The 26742-nt window shown below is 37.9% G+C and overlaps 1 protein-coding gene across 1 annotated transcript in view; it reads right to left on the bottom strand.

Moving 5' to 3' along the window:
• The window catches only part of MYZAP (myocardial zonula adherens protein), a 93719-nt gene that overhangs the window by 23616 nt on the left and 43361 nt on the right, over positions 1 to 26742 (bottom strand). Inside the window, exons 5-10 of the mRNA XM_008164057.4 lie at positions 26228 to 26341; positions 25131 to 25283; positions 22611 to 22736; positions 21587 to 21715; positions 18839 to 18924; positions 17823 to 17928 (exon numbers count right to left, since the gene is read on the bottom strand). Coding sequence (XP_008162279.2) covers positions 17823 to 17928; positions 18839 to 18924; positions 21587 to 21715; positions 22611 to 22736; positions 25131 to 25283; positions 26228 to 26341 — 714 coding nt within the window. The remainder of the gene's footprint in view (positions 1 to 17822; positions 17929 to 18838; positions 18925 to 21586; positions 21716 to 22610; positions 22737 to 25130; positions 25284 to 26227; positions 26342 to 26742) is intronic.

The following is a 26742-nucleotide window of genomic DNA, read 5'->3' as shown; positions in this document are numbered from 1 at the left end:
TGAGCACTGAAGGCTTTGCAAAAAGTACATTCTAAAAATCTAAAGGAGAAAAAGGAACGCTGCTTGTTGTGCATGTGTGAATATGAACTGAATGATGTAGTTTCAGGCACGAGAGAGACAGAGACACAGCATTAAGAGTGACAAAAGATAGCCCAGGTTACAACATACATTACAAAAACTACACTTTTCAAGAACAGTTTCAGATTAACTAGTTGTGCCACTACAGTGGACCTATCATAGCCTTAAAACATTGTTTTAAAACCATTCATGATACGGCTGAACCGTGCTAGTCGTGATGGTTGTTAGTACACAGTTTCTGTAGTATAGGCTAGTACAAAGAGGGAATTTTGGAGGGAGGCCTGAGAGGAGCAGCAATGGCCATTTTCCAGTATTTACTACACGTATGTAAGAAGTGATACCTGAACACTGTACATAGAGTGCTGCAATGCAAAACTAATGCTACATTCAAAGTATATGAATTACTTTGTTGCTCCAGATTTGTATGTTGTTTTAAAGGGCCATTGTCTAGACTTCAGGCCTGAAATTTAGGTTATTAGTAATACACTAATATGTATTAGTAATAAATGACTTAATACATGAGACTGTACCCCTTTAAAAACAAAATGACACTACTTAGTTATTCATCCTATTAACAAATATTTTAAAATTCGTTTTTAAGTTATTAGTGATATTTTCTAAACTGTTTAAGGATTCCTTAATGGTCTGGATGAAGGGACACTGACAAGTTTTATGTTACTAGAACCATTCCCCTATATTATTAAAACTGAAATGTCTTTTAAATCTAGTTTTATTATTTGCTATATATACTTTGTTTACTTAATTTTTTTTCCAGCACAGACAATAATAATGAAGTCAGATTAACTTTTAGGTAAAGCTGGTAGAAATTTTTCAACGAAAAGATTTTTGGGTGCAAAACAAACAAAAAATAATTAGTGACATTTTTTCACGGACTCTGCTTTCAGCTTCTGAATGCTGTAATGTTTTGCTTCCACTGCCTGGAAATACTTAAGAACAACCTTTTCTAGTGGTTTTCTGAAAGGTCACATTTCTGTTTACATCCCAACTATATTTTGGAATTTGAGTCAATGGTGCCCCTCTAATATAAAATACAATTGTTGGTATAAATATAGCTTTTAATCTAAAAAGAATATATTTTAAAGGCTGCAAGTCATGTCCAATGTGCAGCAAAAGGGCCGATAGCCAATAGCATTTACTGGATTCTGCACTCTGTATGAAGCTAAATCACGTCAGGACTTAAACAATTAAGTTCCGGTCCACCTTTACTGAATAATCAACCACTTAAAAAAAAAAAAATCAAAAGCTCACAATAACAACTGGAATCTGGTTTCACTGAAGTCAGGATGAATTTTGATGTTGGATTTCCATGGAAGCAGAATCAGACATCAATTTAGACTTTTAGCAAACCTAGGCCCCATTCCTGCCTACTTCTGCATTTAGTATGTCCTCCTGCTCATGGAGTGCCCCATTGACATAAGTGATTTTACTGTTAACCATAGATGCTGGAATACAACATATGAAAAAAAGTCATGCATGCAGATTCTTCTTTAGACCAGCTATACTAGTATACAACTGTGCAGATGAAGGAAGGGGAATGCTACAGGATCTGCCGCACAGCAAAGCTGGATATGCCATAGCTCAAAAACCTAAACATTTCCCCCCCCACCCCAATTAAATTCAATAGTTTGGGCTGTGAGCCAAGAAAAATTACATGAATACCTATAACTATGTTGCCATAAGAAAATTATAAAAATACCCATGAGTAATAAAAATAGGTATTTTCTATAAAATTCTCATTAAACTAAATGGATTTTACCCTGTCAGATTGCTGAATGGCCGTGACCTTTACATATAAATTTTTAAGGGAAAAAAAAAAGGTAAAAAACTATTTATTCATAGAAGTGCAGTAAAGTTTTATTTTAATTAATTAAATTTAAAAACAGCCAATCAGAAGGCAATGGAAGTTCCAAATAATTCAGTTTCCCACTTATAACTGTCACTGTGGTACACTGGAGAGAAGGTGTTTGAGGTAATATCATTAACATGCATCAGAGTAAAACAATTTCCAAAAGCCTGGCCAGCTTTCTCTCTCTTTCTTCATTTCATCTTTTTTATCCCTTTTTAACAGTTTTTTTATTAAACTGTTTTTTGCAATGAAAAACACCTTTCTATGTAAAACTCTCTAACATATCTGAAAATAATCAATACAAAAAGTTTCAGAGAAAGAGGAAAAGAATCTGAAAAATTCAATTTAAATATTAAATACAATGACCATCACTTTCACAAAATATCCATTGCAAACCAATATAAAAAAAAAAATCAATGAGTGCAAAAAACCCCAAAACAGTTCTAAAGAGAAAGACCTGGAAAAGGTTAGAGTAAAACACAGATGAACAAAAACAAAAACAAAAATGCAAAGAACTTAAAGCATAAGATTTGTGAAGACAATAATAAAAAGAAGTACAGCCACCATGGGTATTTATCTTAATAAAAGTGATGTGTCTAATTTGTATTTTTAATCATTTATTTTCAATAAATGTGTCATGAAAAGAGGTGCCAATTCAGTTATCATTGAAAAAATTCCATACTGTAAATTTTTCAACTAAATGATAATGATAAAATACATAGCAGTGAAGAAATGCTATGATCAACTCATCCATTTCTTTGCAAATAGGGGGTTTATTTTCAGTTCAAGCTGGTGCTCCTTCATCTGTCTTTCACTTTAAATAGCAGATTCTTCTCTGGCTAAAATATAGTTCCATTAGCATTGTCATTTAAAACTAGAATTTAAGTGATCTTTTCAGCTTTCATATCGTCATAGAAAAGTAATGTTTATAGCACCTGCAGACACTTGACAGCTATTGATCCTGGTCTTTAATTATTGCTGTGTCTAACACTATAATTATAATTATAGTTCAGCCAGCATTTTTATTATAAGTGGGTTTAGTCTTTTCACAGTTTTGAAAGTGGACTATATGGTGGTATTTGGCATTAATATTCTGTTCCCCTGCCATGCACAGAAGGAAATCATTTTGGTATCAGAGATCTGTATGTGTAGCGAGAGCAGAGGTTCAGCTTGAAACCAAGTACAGCTGTGTAATCAGAGGACAATTTTACCCTTACTGAGGCAGATCCTGTTACTGGAGATATTATACAGTAGTTGGTGCCAATTCTGATTTTTAAATTAATTTGGAAAACAAATGTTTTTATTTAGAGTAGTAATCTAATTAGACACCAATAAACTAGGGCCTTACATCTTTAACTTTTCATAACAGCTTATCTTACTGGTTTACATAGAGTGATTATAATTCAAAAGCTTTATACCATGAAAGATAAAATTGAGCAAAGAAGCTGGTTCAGTATCACACAGTCAGGTACAAGTAGATGTAGTCTGATTAAAATAACAGGAGTACTTGTGGCACCTTAGAGACTAACAAATTTATTAGAGCATAAGCTTTCGTGGGCTACAGCCCACTTCTTCGGATGCAAATAGAGTGGAACATATATTGAGGAGATATATATACACACATACAGAGAGCATGAACAGGTGGGAGTTGTCTTACCAACTCTGAGAGGCCAATTAAGTAAGAGAAAAAAAAAAACTTTTGACGTGATAATCAAGATAGCCCAGTACAGACAGTTTGATAAGAAGTGTGAGAATACTTACAAGGGGAAATAGATTCAATGTTTGTAATGGCTCAGCCATTCCCAGTCCTTATTCAATCCAGAGTTGATTGTGTCTAGTTTGCATATCAATTCCAGCTCAGCAGTCTCTCGTTGGAGTCTGTTTTTGAAGTTTTTCTGTTGTAATATAGCCACCCGCAGGTCTGTCACTGAATGACCAGACAGGTTAAAGTGTTCTCCCACTGGTTTTAGAGTATTTTGATTCCTGATGTCAGATTTGTGTCCATTAATTCTTTTGTGTAGAGACTGTCCGGTTTGGCCAATGTACATGGCAGAGGGGCATTGCTGGCACATGATGGCATATATCACATTGGTAGATGTGCAGGTGAACGAGCCCCTGATGGTATGGCTGATGTGATTAGGTCCTATGATGATGTCACTTGAATAGATATGTGGACAGAGTTGGCATCGGGGTTTGTTACAAGGATAGGTTCCTGGGTTAGTGGTTTTGTTCAGTGATGTGTGGTTGCTGGTGAGTATTTGCTTTAGGTTGGGGGGTTGTCTGTAAGCGAGGACAGGTCTGTCTCCCAAGATCTGTGAGAGTAAAGGATCATCTTTCAGGATAGGTTGCAGATCTCTGATGATGCGCTGGAGAGTGATGATGATGGGTGGCTATATTACAACGGAAAAACTTCAAAAACAGACTCCAACGAGAGACTGCTGAGCTGGAATTGATATGCAAACTAGACACAATCAACTCTGGATTGAATAAGGACTGGGAATGGCTGAGCCATTACAAACATTGAATCTATCTCCCCTTGTAAGTATTCTCACACTTCTTATCAAACTGTCTGTACTGGGCTATCTTGATTATCACTTCAAAAGTTTTTTTTCTCTTAATTAATTGGCCTCTCAGAGTTGGTAAGACAACTCCCACCTGTTTATGCTCTCTGTATGTGTGTATATATATCTCCTCAATATATGTTCCATTCTATATGCATCCGAAGAAGTGGGCTGTAGTCCACGAAAGCTTATGCTCTAATAAATTTGTTAGTTTCTAAGGTGCCACAAGTACTCCTGTTCTTTTTGCGGATACAGACTAACACGGCTGCTACTCTGAAATCTGATTAAAATGGAATCAACGTATATATTCATATATATTCCACATCTATTCAGAGTTAACACTGTATATACAGATCTGAATGATCTGAAAATGGTCTCGGGAGATTATATCTAGAATTAAAAGGAACATATTGAAATCCAGAATGGAACATCAAAATGGAAAGCTTGATGGACTCTTCCACCTCTCCCCAACATGGTATTCTATGATTTGGCATCAGATTTACTGCATTTGTGTTTCAACGCAGGAGCCACTAATGGCTCTGGAGACTGAACTAAACACACCAACAGCAACATATCTTGGCTCATTTTAACATGGCTTTATGGCTGCAGTTCAATTCTATTAATCCTTTTCTTCAGTTCCTTTGGAGGACTGTGCTAAAATTGTAGGTGAGTAAATATACAAGTGTACAAGAAAAGCAAAGATTCCTATGGCCTAAAAGCATATTTGTTTATATCAGTAAAAACAATATGGGGTAAGATCAATAGAGGATCTGATTGGACCATGTGGATTACACTTGCAGTGAGTTGTTACACAAAATACCTAATTCCTCAAATCCTATAACACTGATATTTTATATATTATATATAAGTAACACTTAATTCAACACAAGATTTTAGCTATGTTGACTAAAATGATCCTAATCCAGTAGGGGCGAAATACACCCAGCAGTGGACAAGCCACAGACGTCTCTCCACAGTGCAGGGAGGAGGACAGAGGTGCAGAGGGACTTTGCACCCCTAACTGTGGCAGAGCTATTCTCTGTGCCAAATGCACAGAGGCCAGCATGGAGGATGAGCAGGAATGTAGCCAGTGAACTTGCAGTTATTCTGACCCTTTGAAGGGGACAGTCAGGGTCTTTGGCAACTGCTGCAGTCCAGGACCTGGAGGAGCCACGGCCACCACAAAGGGGCTACAGAGCTGCTGAAGCCTTGTCCATGAGCTGATAGTGGATTTAGACCTCCACATCCCCTGGGTAGAATTCTCCACTAAGAGGCCATTCACTGCATCTTTGGATAAAAGGTGTTAAATTCCCACCCTATGGCCTTTCATGTTGGGAAAAGCCATTAAGAAGCAATCAAACCTGATTGTATAAAAGCTTTAGGGGACTATGATACTCCTGATAAGGAGATGCTACATTTAAAAGGAAACATGGGAAAGGAAGCAACAACTTTGGATGAGTATAAAAGATATATTAAATAAAGCATTAAATTAAACACAATACGTAGGTACAGTACATTGACATAAGTAACATTGCATAAAGTGAAAGTGTGATCTTCACTATGTGAGGAATGTAACAAGGATATTGGCTCAAATACGCACTCTTTCTGGTAAAATGTTTTTAAAATAACAGCAGTAATACTTCAATCTTCCATAGTGCTTTACATTTTGCAAAGAGCTAGGCAAACATTAACTCATGGAAACTAATCTAAAACACACACACAACATCCCAACACACAGAAAAAGAAGGTATTTGGCATGAGCACTGGCAGCGTAAAACAGACACAAAGTATGTGGGGCAAAAGACCAAAAAGCCATGAAGTCAGAGTCTTAGGCTAGGTCTAGACTACCCGCCTGAATCGGCGGGTAGAAATCGATCTCTCGGGGATCGAATTATCGCGTCTCGTCGGGACGCAACAATTGGATCCCCGAATCGACGTTCTTACTCCACCAGCGGAGGTGGGAGTAAGCGCCGTCGACGGGGAGCCGCGGAGGTCGATTTTGCCGCCGTCCTCACAGCGGGATAAGTCAGCTCCGATAGGTCGAATTCAGCTATGCTATTCGTGTAGCTGAATTTGCATATCTTAAATCGACCCCCCCCCCCTATAGTGAAGACCTGCCCTTAGAGTAGGGATATCTTGCAGAAAGAAGTGGGTTTTAAGCAGCCTGTTTAGGGCATAGGTGAATATGTATGGGGAGAGAAGGAGCATGACAAGTTAAAGATGATAATCAGGCTGAGAGCCTGACAGGAAGGATGGCAGAATTATCCACAATGAAAGGTGTGGGTGAGAAGTGTGGAGCAGTTTGGGACAAAAATAATCCTCAAACTCTTCTCAGCCTCACTCCTGGATCCACTGCAATCTGGTTTCTATTTTCTGCACTCCACTGAAAGTGTTATCAACAAGGTCTAAAAGGACACCTTTCTGGCTAAGACTTGGAGCCTCTAATCCATTCTTATTCTTGATCTTTACTTAGCCTTCAGTACTATTGGTCACTCCCTACTAGACATCCTGTCCCCCCAGGTGGTTTTCATGGGATTGTTCTCTCACCATTCTCCTCCTCCTTCTCTGACTTATTCCAGTATATCCCATAGCCCCTCTCTGGGGGAGCCCCAGAGGGCTCTAACCTAGCACTTGACACTATTCCCTTTACACCTTCTCTCAGCTGTTCTTATCTTTTCTCACAGGTTCCACAAACATCTCTACACAGAGTCACAACTGTTCCTCTCTTCAGACCCATACTAGCCCATCAAGCATATCTGACTATTTCTCCAACACTGTTATTTGTATTACAGTAGAGCCTAGAGATCCTAATCAGAGCTCAAAGCCTCATTGATGTGCATCCCCTAAAACATTCTGGATGGCTAGTCATCAGCTCAACTTTAATATGGCCACTCTAAAGCCCTTTCTTCTTCTTCTTCTTCTTCTTCTCAATGCTCGCCATCTTACCTCATTTTCTGTTGTCATTGACCACACACCCATCCTCCCTGTCCTGCAACATCAAGGTCATCTTTAACGCTCAATCTCTCACCACACATCCAGATCATCATCAAATCTTGTATTGTGTCTCTCCACAACGCTTAGAAAATCCAACCCTTCCATTTCATCCCATCATTGAAGATGCTTGACCATGCTCTTCTCTCTCACCTTAGATACAATGACTCCTCAAATTCTCTTCCTTGCTAAAACAGACTGTCAATCCTCTCTTTGAAAAATTGTTCCCCTGACTTCTCCTGGCCTAGGCACTCGAGTTTAAACCTTTCACTTTTTGCTTCAAGGCTCTACCAAACTTCACCCTGGTCTACATCTTGGAACTCTACTTTGCTCTCTTTCATGTCAACAAAGATGCTGGTTTTGACATCTACTTAATTTCCTTTGCCCTCTCCTATCCTTTTCTATACTGCCCTCTGTGCATGGAACAAACTCTCAAATTAAGTGCATCAGGCTCTCACTCTCTCCTCTTCCCAATGTCTTTCACAGACCCACTCTATCTGAAGCTCCAAACAAGGTTGAGAATATTTTAAAAGAAACAATCTAATACAACTCCTTCCCCTGGGTCTCCCAGAGCGCCCTGTCTGTACTGAAAAGTTAATATTAGTTTTATACAATTCGATCTTGAGATGGTGAGAGACATCTGAGAGGAAATAGCCAGAAATGTAAGGTTAATGGTGGAAAATTTGATTTGGGCATCATCATCATAAAGCTAGGTATCTGAACCCATGAGAGTGAATAAGATCATTAAAAGGAGAAGCGAAAGCAAAGAACATTGCCCTGGGACAAAGATGTGGGGAAGGAGCAGAAGAAGATCTGCAAAAAGAAATGTTGAAGGAGTTAACAGTGAGGTTAGAGGAGAATCAAGAGAGTACAAAGCAATAAAAAGCCAAGGAAATGAGAATGACAAAAAAAATATTTAAGAGAATGATAAAATCATGTCAATCTTTTTAAAAAAGGGATTATGTAAATGGCACAACTTTTACATTTTCTTTTTGGCTAAATATAATCCATTTTAGAGCTGGAGGCTTGAACATGTGTATTGATTTATCAGGCTGGATTAGATCCAGCAGTTATTTAAATTCACCCAAGATTTACCACATGATGATATCATCCAGTTGAAGTTATTTCTCAGTACATCACATTGTACATTTACATGAGTATTGTATATTATAAAAGCCATTTATATTTTACTGTTCATCTGCCATTAGTGAATTTGACAGCAGTAACATGGTGATACATGACAAACAAAAATGGACAAACCAGTTATAAACATGACGAAACTTATTACATTACAAACACACAATGGACTAAACAATACAGGACCGACAAGACATTATAACATTGACTAGAATGCTCAGCCTTTGTCATCTTTTTAGGAAGACAGTTGCTGTACAGGAAAGACCAGATTTCATTCTAGAGTCTGATGTTTCATTCAACTTTAATTTTTAAATAAGCCATGTTTATTGTATTCTAGGCATTAGAGCTGAGTTTTTTTCAAGGGGCTCTATCAAAAATCAATAAGAATGAGCATCTTATTCCCTCCAGACTCAGATAATATCTTATACTTTTTTTAACGTCACAGTTTTAATTCTCTCTCTCTCTGTCTCTCTGTGTATATACATATATCAGTAAAAACAGATTTAACATAGTTGTAGTAACAGATATTACTCAAACTAGGTTTAGTGTAAGTTATTGCACTAATTTAGAAAGTCCCTAGGATGTTGGACTGTATAGGTTCATTTCTTAGATTCACTGAGGAATTCCAAATGTTTATGATTCTCTGCCATTTCTGCTTTGCAGTTGCTCTTCTTAAGCCATGTTCCCATAGGGCTTTTCTTTCTATGTGTGGGCTCCTTTGTTGAAAAATATATAGATGTTGTATCCCACACAAGTATAGAGTTTTGTTAATAAAAATACAGCATCCCAGTTTGGATGGTGACTCCACCTTCCATGTTTCACTGCTGCTTCTTTTGCAGTCTTAAAAGTATTTCCATATTAAAACTGGCGATACCATGTAATATGCCTGGAGCTTCTGAAATGTCTTGATTAAGCAGTTTTCAGCTGGTTATACAGCCTTTTTTGTCAAGATTCCTTCTCTTTTCCATTTGTTCAATATAATGTGTATCTTCATTATTCGGGGTAGGATTCACTCCTTAGCAGATGGTATACAAATATTCTCCCTTTCATGCCAATATCTGCTACAATAAAAAAAAAGGATATAGCTTCTTTTTCTTATGCCTGGCCGCCACTTATTTTCCAATGAATCTGAGACTAAATGTGGAGAACAGCTCGTGTGCCATGACCTGGAGACAGTTCAATTCAGTAGGTTAGGGGAATGTCATTTAAAATTTCTATTCTGTAGATAATTTCTTGCCAAGGAAAAAAACCAATTATTTCCCCTTTAAATCTTTCTTTCCCAAAATGCTCAGTTTCAAATTTCAAATTTATTCCTCTCAGTGATGAAATGCTTTAATATGTCTAATAAAGTCCCTTGTGTAATGAAAAGGTGATCTTGTTTTTACAGCATAATAATCAAAAGCAAAGGAAAGAAACTTCAGATCTTTTAAATTTCACCAGGTTGAAATTTAGCACATAGTCACTCAGTGTTTGTTTTAAAAAACTAAAAATAATTTGATTTAAATTTTTATGTTTCATTTTAAGTTCTTTTAAGTTGTTGTTTTTTGTAACTTTAAGTCCCTGAATGAGGTTTTTTGGGGGATGAAGGCAATTACATCTATCCTCCACCAATACAAGAGAAATAAAAGACCACTTTAAAGAGCAAGATTTCACCCAGGTCCCTTAGACACCTGTTTCAGTTTTTAAGTAGAAAAAAAAAAAGTGAGACAAAGGTTTGGCAGCAACACCATTATCAGGTCAGAAGCACTGCTATCATCTTGCCTCAGGTCTCATACGTTTCCATCTGCGTGCCCAGTTCTGTGTCATCTTATTGGTGGCTGATCTCTCCAGTGAAAGTGTTTTGAAGAAAATATTTCTGCCCACTTCAATGTGACAGTTTTGCCTAAGAGTTTCATCACCTTTGACCTTTCTTTCACTGCATTCAGGAGCCCTGTCTGGCTAATAACCAAGTGGTTATTTTAAGATGTATACACAGGAGAGCAAGAAAGACTATTGATAAGAGTCTCTCAATTTTCCCATATTAATGCTCACTTCGATGTATTCACCGAGATCCAGATGATCCACCTTCTCTGACAGTCTGTCTCCTTTCACTTCTTTTCCTAAAAGCACCTGCACTGTAAACTTCCTAAAGTTGGTACAATTTCTTTTTTAAAATACGAATATGCCATGCCACCAAACATTGAGATTCTCCACCTGCCATGGTGGTGGGGTCTTTCACATGCAGCCATTGGCATGGTAAGTAAAAAGGAAGTACAGTGTATTGTGTGAGGGGGCAGGGCCAGAGGACTATAGGAAAGTAGTGAGAAACAGGTATGTTAGCCCCAGGCTAAACAAATCCCTGTTACCATGGTAAGCAAATGGTAGTTGCTACAGGTTAATCAAGACACCTGGGGCCAATTAAGATATTTCTAGAAAGCAGTGGAGACAGCTAGGTTGATTGGGACACCTGAAGCCAATCAAGGGCTGACTTGAACTAGTTAAATGCCTCCCAGCTGAAGGAGGAAGCTGTGCTGCTGGAGAAACTGGGCAGGACAAACCCTATCAGGCACAAGGAAAGAGGCCCTGAAGTAAGGGTGAAGTAGATGTTGAGGAAGTGGGGGCTGCTGTGGGGAAGTGGCCCAGGGAATAGTACTTGTCCTGTTTCAAAAAGTCAGCTACAAATAGCTACTACTATTAGGGTCCCTAGGCTGGATCCTGGAGTAGAGGATGGCCCCGGGCTCCCCCCCACCCCCTGATTAATCACAGAGACTGAGAGACAACAGAGACTGTGTTGCTTCTTCCCACCTCCCTTGCTGGCTTATGATGAAAGTGGCTCAGTAGGCTGTGACCCTTCTCCCTAGAGAGAGAAGGACTATATGGAGGGTTACAGTGAGCCTCTGAGGCTAGTGTAATCTGCCTGGAAATGTGGGACCCACTGAGACAAGGTTGGAGGTTTGTCACAATTGGGAACACATTTATTTAACAAGTAAGTTCTGCTTTGAGAAAATCTGTCAGTGTTAAATCATCTGCAATTCTTCCCTACTTATAACACCAGACTTTATTAATATGCAACAACAGCTGGCAAGAAAGTTCTCTAACCAACAATTATCTTTTTTGTGTCTCACACAGTAAAGAAACCCTATGAGGCTGCAAAATGGCTTTGTGTGGGATCAAATGCAAAGAGATGTTGAAGGTCACAGACTCCAGTAAACTTCCATTTCATCTCTAATTTAAACATTTATTTTCCTCTCGCAGTTTCTGTGCTTCTGTTTAATTTATGTCTTGAAACTACTAGTAGTTTGTCTAGCTCAAGCTGACCAAACTTTTTTCTAAAGCATGTAAGATGAGGGTTTATTTTAAGATAGGGAGAACTTTGGAGAAAACACTCTCTTGGCATGTCAACACATAAGTTGATCTCGGGCTTGATCTTTGGTCCTATTGAAGGCAATGGCAAAACTACCATTGAATTCAATGCCAGCAAGACTGGGGCATCTGTGAAGAGCAGGGTTTAATAGCATTATTTTATGGGACTCCTTCTGCATCAACTCTTAGTCACTTTGTTCATCTTCCCTCACTGCTTTCCTACATCCATGCTTCACTTCTGACTGCTCCTTTTGGACATGTCTAGACTAGGGTTGACCACAACCTGCTAAAACTTTCTTTTAAATCTTGGACACTGTCTACACTTGTGTTTAAAAACTTATTAGGGAAAGTGTACTAGCTAGCATATTTCCTAATCTAGACAGCGTCTCCGTCAGCCCCTTCTAGTTTCATGCAACCCTTCACGGTTGTAGCATCCTCTTAATTATTGTTTGCTGAGTGCCCTCAGGCTCCTCCTACAACAGAACTGAAAATCTACCTATTATGTGGAGCACTCTAGCCATAAAAACTCCTTTCCAGTCAGTGCTTGCTCAGTTTTGGATGCTTCTCTCTCATTTATTTGGCACCTTCTACACGTGGGACACAGAATACACCTCTACCCAGATATAACGCGGCCTGATAGAACATGAATTCGGATATAACGCGGTAAAGCAGCGCTCCGGGGGGACGGATCTGCGCACTCCGGCAGATCAAAGCAAGTTCGATATAACGCGGTTTCACTTATAACGCAGTAAGATTTTTTGGCTCTCAAGGACAGCGTTATATCGGGGTAGAGGTGTCTATGGGATTTCACACAAACTCTTGGTACAACGGTAAGGGCTAGCACAAAGCTGCCTCTATATAGGAATAACAATGGAGCTAGGCTGAAAAATTATACTTTTTCATACAGGAAAATCTTATGGCAGAGGGAACAAGAATTGGGGAAAATAGGAAAAGAAATTGGGTAGAGGGGTCTAAGTTTTGATATTTGCTTCTCAAGGTCCCTCAAATCTTGGTGTGAACAGTGAAAACAGATCCCCACAGGGTTGATAGGTCTGGTGGGAAGACTGCACTCCAACTTTGGGGCACCTGGTACCAGATCTATCTCCTATTAGAACCTACAGGAATTGGATCAGGCAGAGATGAGGCACTACCTGGCTGACTAAGCTGTACAGTCTCCTGGGATCTAACAATCATCCAGTTGGGATGGTGCCATATTAAGATACTTCTATGGTCCCCATTACCATGGTGTCTGAGTGCCTGACAAACTTTATTGTATTCATCCTCACAGCACCCCGGTGATACTGTCATAAAGATGTTCAATTCAGACCTCAACTATCCCTCATTTTAAAGGACACCATTCATCTTAACCTCTCGCCACTTATATTCCACACAGATTTGTTGCTCCTTCACTTTTACTGCTGAAAATAATTTATATCAGAATAAATAAAAAAAAACCTGAGTTTATAGTGTTCTTTACACTGAAAGAATGAATCTCATAGCATTTAAGTCTACATTTGGGTGCTGAGATGTAACAAAAGCTTATTCTGTAGTCAAGCAAGCAGATGCTTACCTGAGGTTCTAACTTAACTCTATAGATTAAAGCTTCTTGTTAAAAAAAACATTTTCCTTCACCTGATAGAAGCATTGTTGATATTTCAACAATCCATCAAATTTAAATACCACATATTGCTGTTCTGGGGTTCCTAGAGTAACCTGTTTTCTTAAAGTCATGCCATAGTGATGTCAAATTGCATTATAAAATAATTTCCTAATTGTAAAATACTTTGTCACTCTTTTTCAATTATACTACTTAAATGGATGTTATCATTCTTCATAAGATGAACACATCCCTATAAACAGTAGGATGGGTTTTTGTTTTTGAATAGAGACAAGCCATGAATGTACTGCAATAATGACTAATAAAGTACCTTAATACATTTTACCTTCCCAAGTTACTAGCTATTTCCTTTTCCATTATCTAAATATTTTAAAAGACTAACTGAAGTGGCAGTTCAGGGTATACTCTGTTGAACACATTTTCTGAACCTTACCTAACTATGGAGCTCTAAAATCTCCCATATTTAGGAGATACATTAAGTATGTTTGCCATCATTTAATTTACTTCCAAACCAGTGGTGCCACAGTCGTCTTAGACACCATTTCCATGGTGTCCATTTCTTCAACGCCCCACCAAAAGCAGAAATTCTGGTGCTGACATCTCAGCTATCTGTCAGCAGCACTGATTCGCTTACGCAATGAATCCACTCCAAGAAATTCTGTTTGAAGCTTTGATTTCAGAATGGACATAAAAGCATGACATCTATTGTGTTTTATCTATAGGTAAATCAAGTATTTAAAGGGGGTACACAAGCAACTGGGTGGGAACATTAACACCCACCTCTTCCCCATTATGGACTGTTCCTTTTTTGCAGCAGCTCTAGTTTCTATCATATATAAGACTGCTTTACTCTAGCCTTTTGAATAAATACAACCATTTGAATACAGTAATAATAAAAAAAAGCACGCTGACATCAATTTAGATGTAGCCTGAAACACAGTACTTCAGAATGCCTGGGAAAGCATAAATTAACCCATATCCTTATGCAGTTAAGGAAACAGGGCTCCCAAATCTATTGCAGAATCCATTAAGAACTGCAGAAAGTGGAGAATACAACTCTAATTGTGCTCTGGGATGTGCACAGAACCCTGACTGTAATAGAACTCTATGTGGGCACAGCAATTCACACACACAGAGCTCATTGTAAGTTCAGGACCCAAGCTTGTATCTGGTATTATCTGATCTGATGAGGGATGACCAATCGCAAACTCCTGCCTTGGGAATGCCAAAAACTGTTAGTGGTGAAAAAGAAGAAACAAGTAAGGGAAATTGGTTCACCTTAAAAGAAAATGAAAAAGAAGAAGAAGGTGCCACTGAAAAGGTCCATATGAAGCTCATGATGAAACTGATTAACAAAGATGCCAATAGTTTCTTGTAGTTTTACATTCCTTATGGCTGTGGGACAGTATGAATTTTCCCAATTGCCATAATTTTAAAAAAGAATTCAAGGCAACAGCCTTTTATCTTAACTAAGTGAAGACTTGCACAAGGGCCAAGAAATGACTTGGTAGGTGTCATATGACTTTCTAGTCTCTAGGATGACTACAGTGATTAAGTTAAACATCTGAGCAGAAAGCTTGTTTAAAAGCTCTGGGAATACCTTTTTTTGAATCAAAGATGAATATACTCTTCTATATTATAGGGATCCAACCAGACAAACTCACCCTTCAGTTATTTTACTGAAGTTTATGAAGTTACACTAGGAATGAATTTGGTCCAATATTTTTGTATGTTTTTGCCAAAACATTCAATATGGAAAGAATGTAGTTGTAGAACCTCTAGTGAACCAAGTAGGTACAATTATATTGAGGCAAATTACTAACAAGTTGAACCCATGCAATTTAGTACATATTTCGCATTAAAGACCAAAAATTAGCTCATCCTATTTAGCGTTTCTTCACAAATATTCCTGGAATCACCTTGCCTGCCCTGCATGTCATGGCTAAAGAGATAATTCTAGTAGTTTTGTGAAAGAAGAATCTGCAGGGTGCTTGTTTGCTTATCTATACTGAAATAAAATTCTAGTAATAATTCTTAATATGTTTTGACAGTAATCAATTAAATAAATGAGCACTGGAGAGGGAGAAAATGAATCCTATCTAGGCTGTGGTATAAAGGTTTTAACAACATGTTTGGAGTGATTGGTTGATGTGTAGGTGGTGAAGCCATGAGTTAGGCAGGTCATCCAAGCGAAAGTGCCAATAAAACCTTTATACCACGGTGTTATGCACTCAGTATATGCCACAAATTTTACACCCAGAAATAGATATTTTTTTATCCCTATGCCTACTCATTTCCTTGCTACATATTTTTGTATCCCTCTGCCTGTAAAACGAGGCTCCCTTAATATTAAATGTACAATTATATAGGAAAATTATAACTAATAATTAAAACATCTCTAAAAATGGCCGAAAACATCTTTTCCACGTTTAACACTATCAAACATTTTAAAATCAAACATCTCAAGACTAGAATGGGTTGAAAATTTTCCAGTTTTGTCAATTTTTACTCTTCAAATATATTTTTGTGAAAATTGCATCAGAACCAGTTTTAGTTAGGGGGCATTCATGATTAGAAGGAAGTGCTGCAGGGCAGACCCTCAGGTGGTATAAATCATGATAGGCCCATGGAAATCAACCAAGAATCATTCCACAGGGAATCATTTCCTCTTTCAAGTGCCAAAAAATCTTCCATACCTAGGCCTCTGAAATGCTGGACCTTACACTTGTCACTGCTTGAGATTGAACACTGTCCACATTTCAGGGAAGGAGGGGACCCATTTATTTAGCAGCATGTTTTTTAAAATGACAGCTTTTTGAAACTGCTCTGAGGTTGGGAACGTTAGAAGTAATCTGAGGAAAAGAGGAATCAGTGAGAAGAGCACGTGAAGCAGTCAAAGGCACATGATAAATGCAAAAGAGCAAATGCTCTACAATTTAGCATACGAGTTTCACAATACCATATGAAGTGCGTACATATGTATGCATGATGTATATGTATGTTGTATATTAATGCCTTTTATTTGCAGTTTTGAATGCAACATCAAAATATAAATATTAAATTCTACATTTGATGTGAGGAAATTTTCAGACATTTAAAATTATGACTTGACAGCCAGCTAACGTTCCAAGAACAAGGGCAAAACATCCCTATCAAGAAACCTATGTAATCATTGTGTGTCAACTCCCGATTAGCAGCAACGCTAAGCACTGTTTTTAGCAGCAGTGTAAAAAAAAAAAATAAAGTTAAAATGAATGTTCTCATCTTTGGAACTAGAAAAACGAACCAGGATAGAGAAATTTTCATAGCAAAGCAATAGTACCACAATACTGAATTAAGGGAGGAATTCCTATTCAAATCAGCAACAGCATCCATAATAATTCTCCACCACGTTGAATGTTAGTCCAAATCTAATTGAAGGTGAATCTTCAGAGTCCTCCTTGACTACAACATTTGGGCCCAATACACTAGTGCAATTTGGCTGCCCTATGTCACTCCAATTTAAACCCAATTTAATGTCCAAAACCCTATGCCATACCATCCCAGTCTGGCCTGCCTCGGACTCTAGCTGGCCTGGTTGCTGGAACAGAACTGGGGCACAGGCCGCTGGTAAATCAGAGCGGAATTCACATGGAAGACTGCTTTACCTTCCATTGGAGACCAACCCAGCCCCAGCTGGCTCCAGGATTAGAGAAGCATAAGGGTGTATTAAAGCCACCTCTTCTGCACAACATGTTTCATAGATATATTACTAAAAGCAAATAATCCTTCAGCTTTTTCATTCCACAGACCACTTGTTTAGAGAAGGAACCAACCTCCTCACCCACCCACCCAATCCCCAACCCCCACTATTTGTGTGCAGCACTTCTCCATTACTCACTGCTTTATTCTGAAAGAGTTTCATTCCATGGACCACCTGGAAGGGATCCAGAACTACCATTGATACACGGACTATAGCCTGAGAATCACTGGTATAAACTGTTTTAACTTCCTCTTTCTGCTTTGCAATATACAAATGCATAGCTCATCCACTATTGATGCAGTAAGTATCATGGTGTAAGAAGGTAACGTGCTAAATAAAGCAGCAAACAACATGCAGGGCTTTTGGTAGTGGAACAGGCAGAAGGACTTAGAGAGCTCCCTCCTGGGCTATGTATTCAGCGTTATGGCGTACAGTTAAAACCTCCAAGCAGCTGTTTAGGGAATACATTGTTTTGCTAGAGCTCACCTCTTCAACCATATGTTTGACTTTCTTCTGTTGGCAATGGACCATGTCATCCAGATGTTTGATTCGTTCTCTAAGACCAGCTGCAACCTCTTCCAGATGTTGTGACCTGATATAAGAACTAAGTAAATATGTAGGAAGCCATGCAATGTAAACAAAAAACAACCAAACAAAAAATAAAAAAAACAACACCAAAGTAAATCAAGAAAAGGAACCTCGTTAAATAAGCCAAATTCCCCTGACAAATGTCATTTCCTATATGGAAATTTCATTTCTGTTTGGTCATTAGTCATTGTCAGACACCACCCACTTAGCTCACCTTTACCTTACATATCAGAGCTGCCAACATTTAGACAAGTTTCAAACTTGTTCAAACAGAATGATGATCTGGTATCTTCTAAGCACTCAGCCCTGGAAAGCTGCATGCACATTATGGTTCATTTTAGCACTTACAAACCATTATCTGATTAAATCCCCACTTCATAACCAAGAGGCAGATATTAACCCCATGTTACGAATGAGAAAAGTTAGAGTTCACAGAATGTCCTCACTGAGCTGTCCTACTGTCCAACATAGGATGTGGTACAGAAATTGTTTTTTTTTTTAAATGTTGTGAATATACATACTAGAGAAAAAGGTAATTAAGATATTGATTGCAAGGATCCTAGCAGCCTGATTTTGGGTGCTCATCACTTCTGAAAAGAGTCAGGCCTTTGTCTTTTATATCTATTTTTAAAAAGCATCACAGATGTGCATGAAACTATACTGACCTAAAAACACATATTTCTCAGCAATGCAATGTACTCTACCTAATCCATCCTGATTGCAATCAACTTCTCTCACAAATAAAGCTGAGAAGGATGAGTTTTTGCAAAATAAATTCTCTTGCAGTTTTCCTACATAAAATAAGGCAAATATAATTTGGGAAGGAATTATCCAGCTGGAATATATTACAACCAAAGATTCAGGTTTGAAAAACTTAACAATGCTAGAAATCTCAGTAAGGAGTAAAAGCTCACCTCCGTCTGTCTGAATGGGTTTGAGATTTTGCTCCAGATATCTGGATTTCATGTTGTACCAGTTGTTTTTGTAGCTGGTGGCGTTCCTAAACAAGAAAATGTTATTTCTCCATTTCTTCACATTGTAAATTTAAACTCCATTAAGTATATTTTATTGTGATTTAAAAAGGCCCATAATATGTTAAACAAAAACAGAGGCCGATTCAGCTACAAGTTACTACTATATTACAAGTGGAGCGTGTATTTCCAACAGCCAAGAAGCACAGAATGGAAAAAACAAAGCTTGAATAAAGAGAACCTGAATTCTGAGCTGAGCACTAAGATAAATAGCAATGTTTTCAGTATTCAGCACCAGTTTGCCAGTGTCAAGGGGCAGCTTTGCTTGCAATTTTGTATTTTGTAGGTAAGTGCGACTCTGAAGGATAAAGACATGTGAGCTGAAATGCAATTCTGAAAGAACATTATCTTTCTGACCCACAGAGGGACTCCATCCTTCTAAAATTATTATAGGTCAAAGATATGATTACAGTTAAGGTCTTGGATGGAGAGATTAAATGAACCACATGACCATTGTTGATTATATGAATATCAAATTTTCTATATTGTTCCTCCAAAAGGATCTCCTGATCCAATGTATTTTGGCAGAGATAGGCAGCGTCTCCCTATTTTTCTCCCAAAATGTCCCTACTTATACTGTTCAAATGTTACCCAGCATGAGTGCCGAGAGGATCCGTGCACATGTAGGGTCTGATCCTGCTTCACTAGAGTCAAAGCGAGTTTTGCCATTCATGTCAATGAGAGCAGGATTGGGGCCTTTAATAACAGCCAAATATTTAAAGAGCAATACAAGCATAACAGCAGGTGTTTAGCACTGACTGCATAAATTAATGAACTAAAGTAAAGTAAAAGTACAAATGTATTTCCTAACACCAAGGATCATAATGTACCATTTTACTCATTGAATACCACCTTGTAACTACGAATAACTCCACTAATCTCAGTGGGACGACTTGTAGAGTAAGGAATTACAATCTGGCCCAAAGTGATTTATACAACATTACTGTTAACTGTTAATATAAAATAAACGAAGCTATGTCACAGCTAGATCTTAAACTGAGAAGAGTCCACCTAAGTAGTTATAATCCAGTCAATGCACTTCTGTTAGTTGGGCAAAGAGGACATTAATATACTACATATAGTTTAAACAAGGGTTAGTAATTCCATCTAGCCAGCATGTGTGGATGGTGATGTTTGTTTCTCTGTATTAGCAAATAATTAGTGGTTAGATTTAAATTGAACCTAAAGCACAACAAGAACATAGCTTTTAAGAATTGAGTTTTATTATGTTTTAGGATTAAAATAACCAAAACCCTACATTCTTGTCACCACTCAGGATTTCTAGTGAGTCCTTACTTCTGCATTTCTGTCTTTTAGACAGTAAATTCTTTGGCAAGGATTGTATTCATTTTCATATACTGAACAATGCCAAACACGCTGAAGGCACTAAACAAATAATATTGCAGACTCCATTACTGAATATAATGGAATCTCAGACTAATAATTACAATGAAATTGCCTTTAGCTGACACTGAGGGAATAAACCTGTTTCAGACATCAGGGAACTTCCAACAGACAAGGTTCAGATAATAACTGTATGTGTGAGTAGAGGCACTGCACTACTACTAGACTTACATTAGAACAATTATCTCAAAACCAGTATGCGTTTCGCCCTGGAACAAAGTCCATAAAATAGAAGGTGGCAGGGCAGGAGATATAAGGAAGTGACAGAAAAACTGCTACAACTCGTTCTACAGCAGTGCTGCTAACGTCATAAGAGATAAGTGTCTGGCAGCATTTCTGCTTCCAGGGAGTTACAAGTCAATTGTAAAAATATGCTCAAGGCTGCAGCATGGTAGACCCTGTCTGAGCCAAGGAGAAAAACATTTGACAATATTGAGTGCAGAGAAGTAAGGAATAACCTTTTTATAGATCAGAAATAGACTAAAAACTGAAAATCTGGGGTCACTGTCAGAGTATTTTGAAAAATAATCTAAAAATAAGTGATGTGCATGGAAACATAGTTGGTTATTACATGCACAGAAAGTTTGACATCAAAATTCAAAAGGAATTTTAGTCAGAAGTCTTAAGAGTTTCATCCTGATATGCATGAACCTCAAGGTGCAATTCCAGTTAAAAGTAATTACAAGAATAGGTTTTATCCCGATGCATTTAGATAAAAATGTTTTTATATATATGCATTTGTTAGCCAGGTAAGCTGTACATTTCAAAGATTTTATGACTGTAATGAATAAAGGACCATAAAGGATCCAGAAAAACTTGTACAGGCTATTAGGAGTTAAAATGTGGGGTTTTTTTAAACTGTCCTTTCAAAATAAAGATTGGTCCCTTACATGCCCTTATGTGTCTCAGCTCTGAGGCAGCCCTGAACATTTTTGCAAGTAACAGCTCCTACAAACAGTAGAGTGGGCAAAGGTGCCAACTTGCCATCATGTGCCCTCAGCAGTCCAAGTGCTAAGAGCATGGACGGATGCAATAAAGGGTTTTTGATTTTATTAACAGGAAGAAGATAGAAGTGGTGAGTGGGGGAGAGGCCATTGGAGGAGAGGGATGTTGATCCACAGAGGACTGAAGAAACAGGTGCACTCCTATACAAGTCTTGCGTTTCTGCTAAACAGAGCATAGATATTGGCACCCATACGTTAAAATTCTGTGAGCAGAGAAAGTTACCTCTTCCATGCGCTGAATGAACCGATCCAGCTCTCCAATTCTCTTGTCTTTTTCCTGTATACTTGTCTCTGTAATTTGCATCTTCTTATTTGCCTCCTCAATGGCCTTTAGAAGTCGATTTGTTTCTGCCTTTGAACAAACAGATTTATGTTCATATCCACAAACAATCAATAAAATTGATGAATGAAAAGTAAGGAGCTGATTTCTGTGCTATAACAATGGGGTTCGTTTTTTTAAAAAGTAGACTCAATAAAGCCAATAAATCTGGGTGCCTAAGAACAGACTGGTTTGCAAACCAAACATCTACTTATAGCATCAAATATGCGTTTTGTGGCACACACAATTTGGGTGATCAAAATTGTGGAGTTACTTTTAATATAGGGCTGTAAGCCTACTCAGCAATCAGCTTTAAAAACAAAAAATGTTTGCACACCACATGAATATTTGTTCTCTCCTCAGTGGATACACAAGTACTCAGTACCGAGAGAAGAAAATGTGCTATTCCCAAGAACAGTATGTTTAGTTACCAAAGCCTGTCACTTTTAACTGCATTTATATCTGTATTACATTAAGGCTTGAGAGACTGAATTCAGTCTCGGTGGCTATCTGGTGTTAGATAATCTTGTTGTGATTGACCAGAAATATACAAAACAACATGATCAGAGGAAGGTTTTGAGAGGATTTCTCTATTGAAATTAATTTTTTTCTCTTGAGATTTCACTAAAGTCACAGGATTTGTGCTTTGGATTTTCTTAGACCAGGAGTAGAAAAACATCCACTTCATTTTCCTTTTGAAATTTAAATTTTTACTGTCCATTATGTTTAGACGCCCTCTTTCTTCAGTTATAAAGCTCTAATGACTATGAAAGTTTAAAAGTTGCTGTAACAAGGCATGAAAGGAAAAGAAACTGGCGTACAAATAAATGTAAGACTTCGATTCTGGTGTTACATTTGTCAATATAATTTAAGGACTGTACTTCAAACACTGAACTGAAGAACACTCTTACAGACGGGCTGTACATACTATTAGAGTTTCTCTCTCGGCTATATGTTTCTGTTCTTCTTGTTGTAGTTTTTCTTCATACTGGCTGTACAGCCTTCTGGTCATCTCTCTCATTACATCAGCATTGGCTTCCTGAGAGCATTCTACCTATAGGAGTAAACAAAAGAGAACTTCTACAGCTGACCATCTCCAGGTGAAGCATTGCTGGAGACAAGAAAAATGGAGCTCAAACAAACCAAAAGGTTGAGATGTAAATGATGTTTATAGTTAGAGACGTCCCCTAGTATTGTTACAAAAATATACTCTACTACTAAGCCTGGTAGTCTCATTTACACCAAATCCACATTACAGCACTCTGGCAGTGTAAAGGGGCCTTTCAAAGGGGTGTAAGTTACAATTACACCAACTTTAGAACCCCTTCACACTGCCCGAGTTAAAGTGCTATTAGTGTAACCCACTCACACACTTGAAGTTTGCTCCCTGGTATGAAGAATAATTTAAAAATTCTCTAATTTTACATGAGTGTAGCTTAGAAATGAGCCTGAACCAAAACCCATATTCAAATGCCCATGAACTTTGCAGTGATCAAAATCCAGATCCAATATTTACCCTTTGAGCCCATCTGTGCTGTAGACTGAAATAAAAGCTAAATAAAACAGAACTAAACAAAATAGCTTTGCTAGGACTTGATTCTCCTCTTACTTGCTCTGCTGCAAATCTGGAGTGACACCATTAAAGTCATGGGAGTTACCCTGATCTATGTGAGAGGAGAATCTAGGTCTACAAAGCTGTTAACTTTTAGTGTTATTTACATTGGTGTTAATCATGGTAATAAGAAAAGAATCAGGCACTTAGTGTTTAATGCTGGTGCTCATGCTTATAAAAGATTTCTGTTTTGAGCATCTGGGTTATCTTGTTTCAAGGACTGCAAGATTTATCAAACCCTTACACTGTCTTACTCAGTGGGAACAAACTGTTCAAAGCTTATTGCTCTGCATAAAAATAAAAAGATATTTGTCTTCTGAAAAGGGACAGATCTCTCGGAGGGATTCCATCTGCACTGTAGCTGCCTTCTGTGGCATCTGACCCAGATCGCTACATTAGGACAGAGAGCAAGTTTCTGCCAATACAATCAAAAGGAACAGGAATTAAATCAAGTTTCATTAAAGTATACACTGAACCTCCAGAGTTACAGTAATGTGATTAGAAACAACAAACTAGGAAAGCAGAGTTGAAACAGTTCAACCCTAACCTCCCTAAAAAGTGTCAAAGTGGAGTATAATTTCTTGTGCCACCTCTCCCACATTCCTTTGTTTACAATTTGGGTGGCCACTGCACTAACTAACAACATTCTCAGGTGAGATTATAAAAGAAATGATTCAAGTAAACAGAGAGAAACAGACCCGACTGACAGTAATAAGGGAATAAGGGAAGTTGGTATTTTTTGCCTTTTCACAGCCAACCCCCACAATGTCACAGCCTCGTCTTACGTGCCCCTCCCCCCCGCCAAAAAAAAAATTAAAAATCAGATCCTGTGGATGTTTCTGCATATGACTTAACAATCAGCTTTCACTATGCCAGCATGTGCTTAACTTTTAGCACATGATCACATTCCATTGATGCCAACTTGCTTGACGTTAAGCACATGCTTAAATGCTTCACTGAATTGAGGCCTACAAGGCTGAATTTTGTCCTGAGTCATCACACATAGATTTCCCTCACTTCATGTTTGGGCCAGGATCTGTCCTCAAGATTAGGATAAACTACAAATTTCTGTTTTGAAATCCTGATTTCTTTTCCTTTACCCTCTTCCTTTGATTACCCTTTCCTTCTTTTTATTCCCTACAGACCACAGCAGATGCAAGCAACAAATCTACTCTACGCAAACCTTGTAAAACTACTGTTGAAAGGAAATTAGAACATAAAAATACATTAGTAAGCTCGTACCCTCCCCCCTTAGTGTGATGGATCTGGGCCATCTATCACTATGCACCAATGTAGGATACAAAAGCCCCTAAGATAATCATCTGTTTCTTACTTATTTAAATGTCAGTAAGTCAGTGGTCACCTAATTTCATGGAAGGGATTTAATGTATTTTTTAAAAATATTTCTCTGATACTGCACGATTGTTCCAAGTTATTTGAAATGCTGTTAACTGCTCCGATATGATTTAATGGAAGCTTCCAAATGCAAGACAGTTGGACTCATAAAAAAAGGCCCATATGATAACTCCAGCTTGCGTTTCATTCCCTTGTGCTTACCTGAAAAGCTGTCCCACAACTAACTTCTCTTTTCAGTGTAATTTGCTGTTAGGGTGCACCTCTGTTGCCCAATAAATACTGTACATGTGCACAAAACATAACAGATTTCTGATGAAAAATTGTGAAAAGTACAGTACTGGCTGTCAATAACACTCCATGGATGGTCGGTGAAGAACTCCACACAAATGAGGCCAAATCTCTTTTTCCAAGCAATTAATCTCATTGCCTCAGCAATGTCCTTATTGCACAATATGAATAAGGGGAGTTTACATACTGTACCTTTAGTTTAAGTAGCTGATTTTCAACTTGGGCTGTTTCCAGCTGTTTTTGCTTTTCTTTCAGTTTTTCCATGGACTGCTCATGTGTGTGTTTTAAATTCCTTATTTGATCCCTTATATCTGTGTTCTCCAAACTAACATCCACTAAAGTTTTCTAAAATACACACAATGAAATACACAATTTGAAGTAGTAATAACAACAACAACAACAAAAATCAATCATGATTTGACCAACCTACCACAAGAGGCTTTCTGCAATATTTAGAATATTTTAGAGTTTACTCTTTTGTTGACCTAGTATTAACATAGTTAATAGCTTTAGCCCTTTAAAATTATGGTTTCCAATTATTTGCTTTACCAAAAAAAAATATCTCTCTCCATAGGAGCATGTTCATTCAAATGCAGTCCCAGAGAGCTGTGATCCAGAGGAAGAGACATGCATGCATTACAGTGCAAACACCTCTTCTGTTTTATACTGTAATATAGTTGAAGTGAAATGTTGGATTTTCCCCTCCATTCTTCCCCTCTCCAAATGCCAAATTTTAAGATAATAAACCTGAAAACACTGAAGTTTGACACCAGGGGACAGGAGAGTTGAGGAGGCTAGCTGGGATTGATGCCAAGCTGAAAACATTTTTATTAACAAGAAAAATGACTTTTGTATGTTTACAGGAGTGGCTACTCAATATTTGTAAAATTTAAAAAAAAATCATTGAAATTTCCGTCAATAGAAAACAACAGTGGGACAAAATCATTCGATGTGTCATTGGTTTGTAAAATATGGAAGAGTCTCAGTTTCACCTTTAATTTTTCATTAAGCAAAGGCCAAGGGCTTTCACCAGCTGCAATGGAGCGAAACAACACTTTACTGTATATTATAGTACAGCCTTTTAGCAAGAAAAATCCAGGAGTTTTGCTGAAGTTCATCATTTATCTGTTTTAAATGTTCTTAGTGACATTTGATGGTTAAGATCCGAATGTGTATCTAACCATCATCCATCCCTCATGTATACTGTTAAACTGATGGCGCAAGAGGGAGTCTAGGATGGTGGCTGATGGATCAGGCCATCCTCTTTGATAGAGCTATTAACAGCATACCTGCAACTCAATTGATGCCGATGTCAAGGAGCTGTTCATTTCACTGAAGCTGTCCAAGGCTGCAGCCTGCACTTGCATGTGACTCTCTAAGGATTCCTTTTCAACATTTGTTATCTGAACAGATTAAGAAAAGATATTAAAAAACAATCCTCAAATTTTAAAATTCTTTCAAAAGGATGATAGCTGCCACTAATTTAACACTGGAGAGACAACAGGTTAAAAACAATGGGATTAAAAGGAGTTTTAATCTCTAGGTAAAATTCTCTATTGGAAATCTTGTGTTAACCAAAACTTCATTTTAAAAGCTTAAATTTTGGCCTTGGAAGCAAGCTATGCTGAGATATAGAAGCAGTTTTTCAGTGTCTTCTCACCATGTGTGCCATCATGCACATTAACCACAGCAAGGACTTAGGCTCTAACTCTTGTGGTCATGAAAAGAGAACTTTCCTCTAGCTAAACTTGGTAGAAGAAATTCATCCTTGTGCAGAGGGAATTCATCCCTTTTGGTGCTTAAT

This window comes from Chrysemys picta, chromosome 10, assembly GCF_011386835.1.
Source record: "Chrysemys picta bellii isolate R12L10 chromosome 10, ASM1138683v2, whole genome shotgun sequence".
NCBI classification, from domain to species: domain Eukaryota; kingdom Metazoa; phylum Chordata; order Testudines; family Emydidae; genus Chrysemys; species Chrysemys picta.
This window is presented reverse-complemented; position numbering and strand designations above follow the sequence as displayed.